The sequence below is a fragment of the Nelumbo lutea genome, chromosome 1 (assembly GCF_056320005.1).
Source record: "Nelumbo lutea isolate HS-2025 chromosome 1, American lotus-T2T, whole genome shotgun sequence".
NCBI classification, from domain to species: Eukaryota; Viridiplantae; Streptophyta; class Magnoliopsida; order Proteales; family Nelumbonaceae; genus Nelumbo; species Nelumbo lutea.
This window is the reverse complement of record NC_142684.1, coordinates 92023364-92033438: the sequence shown is the minus strand read 5'-3', so window position 1 is coordinate 92033438 and position 10075 is coordinate 92023364. Positions and strand designations below refer to the sequence as shown.

General features: G+C 37.1%; 1 protein-coding gene across 1 annotated transcript; it reads left to right on the top strand.

Moving 5' to 3' along the window:
- The first annotated feature begins 877 nt into the window (after window positions 1-877).
- On the top strand, window positions 878-9799 carry LOC148876124 (NAC domain-containing protein 82-like). The gene is made up of 6 exons (XM_088966177.1): window positions 878-1397; window positions 4034-4311; window positions 4917-5270; window positions 8117-8506; window positions 8614-8722; window positions 9109-9799. Exons 1-6 carry the CDS (start codon window positions 1241-1243, stop codon window positions 9384-9386), a joined length of 1566 nt encoding a protein of 521 aa, XP_088822303.1. The 5' UTR covers window positions 878-1240; the 3' UTR covers window positions 9387-9799.
- Window positions 9800-10075: the final 276 nt, after the last annotated feature.

Sequence of the window (10075 nt, the reverse complement as noted above, 5' to 3'; positions counted from 1 at the left end):
TAACTAACAATATGAGAATTCTGAACCTAAGGGGGTGGGGGGGAAGGGAAAGGAAACTCACAGAACCCTGAGGAACTGGATTTCAGTTTGGAGTCTGGACATTATCTTCCTATCTGAAATCAAAATGAATGAGCAAGAATCTGAAACCTTCTACAAAAAAACCGCACCACTACAATTCTTGTAGCATTGGCGCCAGTCACACCATCAAACCATGGGTCCCAGTCACACCATTTTATTTTATTTTTGATGGATACAATCTCACCATTTACAACCAGAATCATGGAAAGCCCCAATGTTCAAGATTATTTGATCTAACGAAATATACTGACAGCTAATCAAATTGTACGGTTATGATGCATGGATGGACAACCATGGCAATACTTCGCGCATCATATTGCACCAAGTGTGAAAAGGATCTCAAAAAAGTTATAATAAAGGGCACCGGTACGTGAACTTTTGAGAGAGAAATTGACCAAAAAGGGCCGAAAAGAAGATTGTAAGGGAAGCTTCTTAATAATAAACTGGAAGTAAATAAAATAAAATAAATACAGCTCGGCACTTCTTACTTCTCTGGCACTCGCTATATATTTTTCCCTCTCGATTTCCCTTCCCTCTTCTTTTTCTCCTACTCCAGCTCGCTTTCTTGTTTTCGCCTTCTCTCTCTTTCTTAGGCCGGCTCCTTCTCTCGCGTTACTTCCTCTCTCTCTCTCTCTCTCGTTATCTCATCCCTCTCGGGTAAGAATTGGGGTTTTCTTTCTTTCGTTATCTTTCGTCTCTCTCTATTTCTCTCTCTATGATATATTTTTTGAGTTCATCGGATCGATGAACCTCGTTTTTCTTTGATTTTGCTGGATTTTTTTGTTTTTTTGTTTTCTAGGGTTTCTCATGGTGGTAGGTTTACTTTTTCTTTCATATTCGATTAAAATTGTGCGTTTTGAGTGTTTCTTCGCTATTTATGTGGTTTAATGCGCTATCCTTTGTTCGCATCGTTTGTTGTATATGAATCACCGCGAATCTCAGGTGTAATCGTAATTTTCATTTTGTTAGGTGGTTCTAGGGTTTCTTTCGTCAAAATGTTATCGCAACTTCGGGTTTGACGGGTTTCTCAATTAGATGTTTCTGTTATCATTGATCTTTCAAACTGTGCCTCTTTAGTGTGTGTTTCTTCACGATATAAATTGTTTTTTGTTTTTGGATTTTGAGCATTTCAAGTAGTGAGATCTTCTGTAGGTGGTTTTTGATGTCGAGGCCAACCCTTCCGCCTGGTTTTCGCTTCCATCCTACCGATGCTGAACTGGTTCAATACTATCTCAAGAGGAAGGTGTTGGGAAAACCACTGCGCTTTGAAGCCATTTCAGAGATAGATATATACAAGTTTGCTCCTTGGGATCTTCGAGGTATTTATATGTTCTGTCTGTTTACTTCTCCTTATAGAAAATTGCCTTTATTTTCTTAATTCTATTTTATCGTCGACCTTCTTTATGTTGATGAAATTGTAGAGTAGGTTGAAGGTCCTTTATCATAGACGGGTTTTCTTGTGGGTATAACCTGGGTACCTGTTTCGAAGATCTTCTACTGCATCCTTTCAAGATTGAACTTTTTACATAGTAAATATCAAAGTTTGTTATATTAGCAAATTCGGTTATGGTTGGAAAGTAATTGTAAAAACATTGAGCGGGATAAATTTTTGACATTTTTAGGCCAAATTTTCCTCAAGATCATTTATATTCTTCATTCGCTTGCTTTCTCCCTCTTTATGCCATTTCTGTAATAAGGCAATTCTCTCCTTTTCATTATTTCTGCAACAATCTCTTCTCTCTCTCTCTCTCTCTCTCTCTCTCTCTCTCCCCCTTTCCCTCTCCCTCTCTCCCCCCATCTATCATATGCAACAAGTCATGTTGGTGACCAATCTCATAGTAGTAGTTTGATTTCCCGGATTTGTCTCTTGTTACAACACCCAAAGGCAAATAATCTGTATCAGTACTAGTTTCTTCTCCTTTTTTTTCACATGGCTACAAAAAGCAAAGTTGAGGCTTTTCACTGAGAAAAAGAGCAGAAATGATGACGACCGAGAAATGAATCTTTAATTTCCATCTAAATGACATTAAGAACTAGTTGGTTTTTCAGGAAGTCATTTACCTGGAAAATGTACTTATCCAGACAAATGTTTCATAGGAAAAACTTACCAGGGTAAGTTCTCTTGCCGGTGTTCTGTTTTTCAGGTAAAGTTAAACAATGACCGTTTTATCCATAATATTGAAGGGGCAATGCTGTTCCATCATGTGTTAATACTCAGCAATTTTCCCCATGGATGGGAAAGTTATTTACCCAAGTGGGTGGACAAGAGGGTAGTAATTACCCAAGTAATTGAGTTACTTGGGAATCATTCTTTTATGTGGGACCCACTAATACCAAAACATGAATGTGGGTGAGTTTAACTCGTGCTGACCAACTTACTCACCCCCGTTTACAAAAAAATCGAACGAGGCCTAATAGTAAACTATTAACTGCGTTTTTTCCATCTAAAAACCAGAAGCCAAGTCATTTCCATCCGTAATTTCTCTGCAGTGGTGTGGTAGCGTTTTCTCAGAGCTGTAAATCTGAGTTGGTGCTGGCCGGAATCAATTATCTCATTGTTACATGGGTGCAAAGTCCAAGGTATGTCCAAAGAAGGGAAGCAGATGTGGTCTATTATTCCCCCTGCAGTCGTGTGGGGAAGCCAAATCTGAGGCTGGGGTAATTAATTTTATAGTGGAAAAGCTGAAGATCTGGTTGTCTATGTCCAATGTTTTAAAAGATGCTTTTTGTTCTGGTTCATTTTTCTGAGGGTGAACTTTTTTGGGGGGTCTGTAATGCAGTTCTTGTACAGCCTCTTGTACAGAACCTTAGACTGTTGATAATCAATACAATACTTTATCTTTAAAAAAAAGTAATATCTGTCTAAAAATCAGAAGCTCATCTTTCAAGAGGAGTTTGTTTTAAAGAAGTGATTGCAATGGATCAGAGTGAAGAAACCATTGAAAGTACAAAGTTGGATTCAGAAAATAAAGCAATATATTCGGGTCTATTAGATTTCTGAATTTTTGCAAAGAATAAAAAATTGCCTTCACCCATGAAGCCTATGAGTTGATGGAATTTTTCTTTTGGGGTTCTGGTTTTTTTTTTGTCTTCCAGTGGGGCTTTTCTGTATGATCGAGTTTGCAGAGATCAAGAAAATTAGAAGATTATTTGTTTCAGAAACAGTGAGAAGAGGAAGGGGTTGATCAAAACGAGAGAGGAATAAGAATGGTGTTATTTTTTTCATGGTTTTTAAAAACGAATCGGTCAGGGGTCCGGTTACCTGAACGGCCGGCCCGCTCTGACAAAAAAATTAAAAAAATAATAAAAAATTGGAAAACGGTCAAAACCGTTCGAACCGTTTGAACGGTTAACCGGCTGGTTCAGTGGTTTTCTGACCAAAACCAATGGTTTTGGGGGAAAAAAGTTGTTTTGGAGGAAAACGGAACCGGTTAGGTGACCGGTTCCTGGTTTTTCCGTCCTGTTCCGGTTTTGAAAACAGTGATTTTTTGTCTTTAATTAAGGGCAATTTGGTCAAAAAATATTTCTTCCTGTCATGTTTTTTTGCAATTATTTTCAAAACAAAACTGAATTTGTCAATAGACAAAATGCCCTTCAAAATTTAAGTATTTCTCAAATCTTCAGTGTGTACCCATCCCAGTTTTACCCCTAGTTTTTATAACAATTTATGATGTTTCTGTTGGTTATCAACTGAATGATTTTCAGGTTTTTGGCCATTTACTGAATGATTCATAGGTTTTCCACTCTCATGGCTTTCCATTTCAGATGTTATGAGTTGTCTACAATGTCCTGTATTCCCTTTTTTCAAATGTTACATGTTCTGATTATATTCGTGTATTCTTTTAAGCTCTTAACAATGTTGTGAGAAGTGCTATATTGTTTATTTTATTAGTTCTTGTTTCCATTCAATCCTTGTTTCTTATTGGATACCATTCTTTCTCCTCTTTTGGCACAGAAAAATCATGCTTGAAAAACAGAGATCTGGAGTGGTATTTCTTTTGTCCAAGAGATAAGAAATATGCAAGCGGGCCAAGGACAAATCGTACAACTGAAATTGGATACTGGAAAACAACTGGGAAAGATAGAACTGTTCGTCACAATTCACAAATAGTGGGAATGAAAAAAACTCTTGTTTTTCACATGGGCCGTTCACCCCGAGGAAATAGAACCGATTGGGTGATGCATGAATACAGGCTTGAAGATAAAGATCTTGCTACTGCAGGCATCTTTCAGGTACAATCCTATTATTTTAGGGCTTAACTGTTAGCAGTTTTTCCGTTTAATTAACTAATTATGATACTATAAAAGCATAATGTTCTATTTATGTTTCTAGCTACTGGATATGTTCAATATACTGCATGAAATTGTGCATACAATCACATCGGTTTAAAGTTATTGATTTTTCCTTGAATCCTTACTAATTCTGGATACTATATATGAATGATAGTACAGCATCCATTATGATAATTACAAATTCACTTTGATGTTGTAGATCAAAATTTCCCCTTTAGTTATTTGTCATATTTTTGTTTATGTGTCATAATTTTTTTTATCATATTTACTGTCCTTATCTTTAGCTGCCTTGATGTTCAATTGCTATTCAATCTTGATTTTCAGCAGCTAACCTTTAGAATTGATCTTCTTCATCAGTATATTAAATGATTATATTCCTTTGCCAATGTGAGACCCAACAAGGAAATTGTATAATCTTGAATATTGCATATATGCCTGCATGTTATGTAATGTGTTAGTTTTTCAGTGTAATCATAATAGTTTTTCAACCTTTTTAAGTTTTTCACAAGCAACTACTAAGAATTCATCAACCTTCTATGTTGCAGGGTGCATATGTACTTTGCAGGATCTTCCAGAAGAGTGGGCCAGGCCCCAGAAATGGTGAACAATATGGAGCACCATTTAGAGAGGAAGATTGGGAAGATGATGTGAATGATCCTTTTTCTCTCCCTCTAGCTGACCCTGGTTCTCCATCTATTTTGCTGGATGATGACCAAAATGTTTCCATTGTGCCTGGAAGTGCTTTTGGGTCTTCTTTGGAGCCTATTCCTTGTCAAGCTGGGCCTTCTGATGATACTTCAGATCACACCTTGCCTGAGGATGATGATATTGTTTCATTGTTGGCACTTTTTGGCAATGAAGAAGACGTCTTGGTTTCTACCAGCAATGTTAGCAGTGAGGTAATGGTGTTTTTCTGGCTAAATGATATAATGGGTTCCTTACTATGAGAATGAAATTGTGAAAGAAACCTTTGGTTTGGTTCTGATAAAAAGACATTTGGTTTGGACTTAGGGTTAGCCTTCTCTTGGTGACCTTGTTTTTCTATATCAAAATTATTCTTGTGTTGAATTGCATCAGGAAAAGAAAAAAATATTGAAAGATCAAAATCCCTAAAAAAGTGTTTGAATTTGGTTTGTGTTTCCTTCCATCTCAGCCATGACATAATATATTTAGGGATATTGCTTACTCTGAAAGGTAGCTGTAAGACACAATGCCCTACATGCTATATTTAAAAAATCTATTCAAGGTTTTCAATATCCTTTGTCTCAGGCACCTCCTATCAGTTTCTTTTGATATCTTTGCTTATGTAGTGTTCCAAAAATGGTTGATTGTTATATTACAAGTCTACCCTGAATATCCATTTTGAGGGACCTTTTAGCACACGTTTAAACCATAATCATTTAGAGTTGCCATTAAAGATGGGGTGCTTATGAGAAGCATGAAGCTATTATGGACATGGTTGATGTGAGTTGAGTTTTAAAAAGAACAAAAGATTTTCAGTTATTCAGTCTTCAGTATGTGGTGTTTAACTATTGGGTATTACAGTGTAGCAAGGAAAAAAGGAATTTTTGAATGTTCTTTTAGTTTAGCAGTTTAAGTTGTGTAATCAGTTAATTGCTTTTCCATAACGCTTGGGCATATTTGGACACTTGAAGGGAAGCAATTATTTTTCAGGGAGCTGTTTCAATCTTGAACATTTCTAACGTTCATGCATTTTGTGAGAGTGGGATAGGATTCTTATGCTCGATTCCAAGTAGTTAATATTAAGGCTTTACTGTTTTTGGATTTTATTTGTTTCTTTTTGGCTTGCTTTGTCCTCCCAAAAAAAGGAAACAAAATCAGACACAGGAATATTGTTAGTTATTACAAGAGCTCCATGGATTGGGGTTGTTGTCAAAAGTAAGAAATTAATGCTGGGTTACTGTTCTAATTAGTAATATGTTTTAAAGTTTCAATTAATTATTTCATGAGAGTCAATAGCATTTGCATCATTAACTAGTGAGTTGATATGCTGAATGTGGTTGACAAAGGCTACTAAGCGTCTAGTAGGTCAACCATGTAAAGTAATTACTGGTCTGCTTAGTTGACTGCAAAATTATTTTAAAGTACTGTATTTCTGTTTATCTCTACCTTTTAGAATAATATTATAACCATCTTTATATTGTTAGGGCCATTACCCAATATTGGTTCATTTAAGAAAAAACAAACAAAAGAAAAAACCAATGCCAGTTCTAGCTTTTGTGGGTCTTTGGGGGGGGGGATGTGGACTGGACATGGGTATGACCTGGCATTTTTACATGAATTGGATGCTCTCAGACAGGAATTGCATTCTCACCCAGTCGCTGATTACTCACTAGGCTGGTTGTCCTATTGCCTAGGGAAAGCAAAATTTTTTGAGACAGGAGGGCAAAATGGCTGGTCATTGAGTGACTACGGAGCACAAAATGACTAGTGATGCCTCACTTGTTGACAACACTGAGCAATATATGAAATTTGAGTGGTAATGCACATGGAAAAAATTCATAGGAGGGTCTTGGAAATGAGGCAATTATTAGGTTCCTTCATGTGTGTGTGTTTTGGTCATGGGGACTAGGACTATTACGTATATGAGAACAACAAATTATAGTAAGTTATGTTAAAGTTACATTTAGCAATGTAACTTGCCCAGCCCAAGATGGTTTTTGGATGGGATGGTCCTGGGCCTGAAAAGCTTAGGCTTAATGTCAACTTCAGTTGAGGCCTCAGGTAGCCCAACCATGCCCCACCTGACTTTCTTCTATTCCATGTATGCATCGTACATTGTATATTTATGCTATGTTTGTAACTATGCATATGTATACTTCCAAGCCCGACCAACCTGGGGTCTGATCATCTGGCAAGGGCCTGACTGAAGGTTTATTGGTTTTAACTTGATAAACTAAGCTTGGGTTGGTGAACTTGGGTTTTGACCTTGGGTTGGGCTGGCTCTATGTCCATGTTGCTGAGGTCCAGAACAACCTGACTAAGTTGTACCTAACTAAATTCTCAAGATTTATAGAGAAATACTTTGATAAAACCAATAGTTTTTTCTCGAACCTATATTAGATGTGGCTGAGATCCATAAATAGGTTGACACTTGTACATCAGATTACTAATCAACATTGGTCTAAGTTCCTCTATGTTTTAACATCTACTTAGGCCATTATCCATTATTGGTCTTGGCCATTCAGGGTTGCGGGAAGGGTGGACTGTATGGACCTAATGGCTGCTCTCAGATTTGATATGGATCTATCCTTCCTCAAATATTAACCCTATATTTTAGCGTGGTACCAACCAGTGCTCTCATCTGCAAACAAAAGTTGTTGAAGCCTGGGAAAATCTAACAGTAGTTAAAGAAATGAATACTTGAATATTTCTTGAGGACCTGGTCTAAACTTCTTTGATATCTAGGATTCTGTGAAATCACGAGTTCTGCAATTTGGGTTTTAAACTAAATATCATCTTAATTAAATGAACTAAAGATCATGCCTTTGCTGATAAAAGCGTATTGGAGAAATCTGCAATAGCATATTCATATTCAACTGAAACAGCCATAAATGAAAATCTTGCCCCTTTAAAGGAAAATTGCTTGCCTTTTCACCACAGTAAAGATCAGATCTATATCCCTGAACCAGCTATGATTTTACTTTAGAAGTCCATTATGTTCACCTATATATATATATTCAGGATGGTATTAAACTTTATATTTTGCTTAATTTGCTTGCAGAGTCCACAATCATCCAATGTTGGAGTTGCTCATTTGGATGGATATGGGTTTTACAATTCCTTGGAGGACATAATCACCTTGGAAGAGCTGAATAAAATTCATTTCCCTAGTGGTTGTTTGGAAGCTGAATATCCACTGGATCAAACCCATATCTGGGGTAGTTCATCTTTTCTAGAATTGAAAGATCTGGAGCTTCCACTGGAAGATCCTACAGTACATGGTGCTGATAACTTGTTTCTTGATCCATTGGCCTGCAATAGCAATTATGATAATATTGAGGGTTTGCCTGGTCCTGCACTTCCTCTGGCTCTGCCTGCTACTGGGTTAAGCCGGTGTAACACTCTGCCAGAGGGATCTTCCATTGAGGAAGAATTGGCTCCATTTTTTAAGGTCTTGTTTTTTTCAGCAATTCGCTTTCTTCCATCATTTCAATTTGTTGCTTCTTTTTAGTTGTGTTTTTTTTTTCACTGATTTAAATGTTATGACAACTAATCCAGGACAATGGCAATGGGGCAAATGCAAGCGGTGGACAGGATACTTTGTATTACATTTCTGCTTCAAGTAAAAATTTTCAAGAGGGAGGAAAGCAACAGGCCCTGGCAAGAGGTAGCTTTCACTGTCCTCGGTGCCATTCTGTTGTCAGGAACCGGCATTCCTGTTCTGATTCTTGTTGCACAGATGAACAAAGTCCAATAATGCGAAGTTAAATTGACCAGAGGATGTGGGCTTACCTCTCCTTTATTTTATATCCGTAAAGATAGTATTGCTAGTGGTTTTGCAGTTAATAGTTAATACCACTGCAACCCTATAAAATCTTGAGAACTTCTGCTTCTATTAATCCCTTCAGCTTGTTCCTGTGAATTCTGGGATTCTGGTTTGTGCTGAAGGCAGCAGAGGGGCTAGAAGGATTTTTTATCCACGGGTTTAACTGTTTTTCTGGAAGAAATCTTCACTAAAATTTTCATCATTTCGTCATCGTTGTTTCATCTCAGGTGGGCAACAAAAAGCATCCTTTTCCAGACTTCAGTATCTGTTACATTCCGTTCCTGCGCGTCCTACCTCTGCTGCAGAGTACCTGTTTCCTACCAATAGAGAGAAGGGAGCTATGGATAGTAGGATGATGTATCCATATGGTGGCTCTGGCTCCTCTATCCAAGTCAAGGTCGATGTGATTATTACATGTGGGAGCACTAAAGACGGTTTGTCAGACAAGTATGAGGAGTTTCCTTGTGTGTTATGGCTGCAACCTGTCCTGGTTGGGGTTTGGTAAGCAAGCAGTCACTCGCAGCAAGCTGGTTTACATTCGTTTTCTTACTGGGAATGGTTTCTGCTTTCCTGATTATTGGAATTATCAATTATTCACACAATCACACCCATTGATTGGAATTTCCATTTCAATCTGGAAGTCTGTAAGCATTTTAACGTCTTTATAACAGTTTATCTAGGGTAATGAGGTGTTTCATTAATTGTTTGTGGGGACGTCACTTTCTCTTTTGGGTTTGTGGCGGGGGGGGGGGTGTGGTTCATTTTATACTCTTGAACCTGAAATTTTAGAACTATTTACGGGCTGGATTGATTGCTTGCACCAGGCCTGGTTTATCAATGTAATGCATATTTAAAAGTATTAGCGAAATGTGTACATTACTTTGCACTTGGCCATTGTTTAATATTTTATTTACAATATTTTATATTTGTGTAAATGTGTTCTTAAGGCTCAGTTTGGAAGGAGTACAAATACAAATATGTAGAGTGCAAAATCTTGTATTTTGTATGTATTTTGTATGTATTTGCACTTTACATATTTGGATTTGTACTCTTTTGAAACTCGGTCTAAAGTTTTTATGTTTTGTATATTATTGTGTTTCTTTTTCAATTGTTATCATTGAGTTATAACATCAAGCTGACACATTTGGTTTGAAAGGTTCTCCTAGTCAAAACAATTTTTTGTTTGGGTTGGCT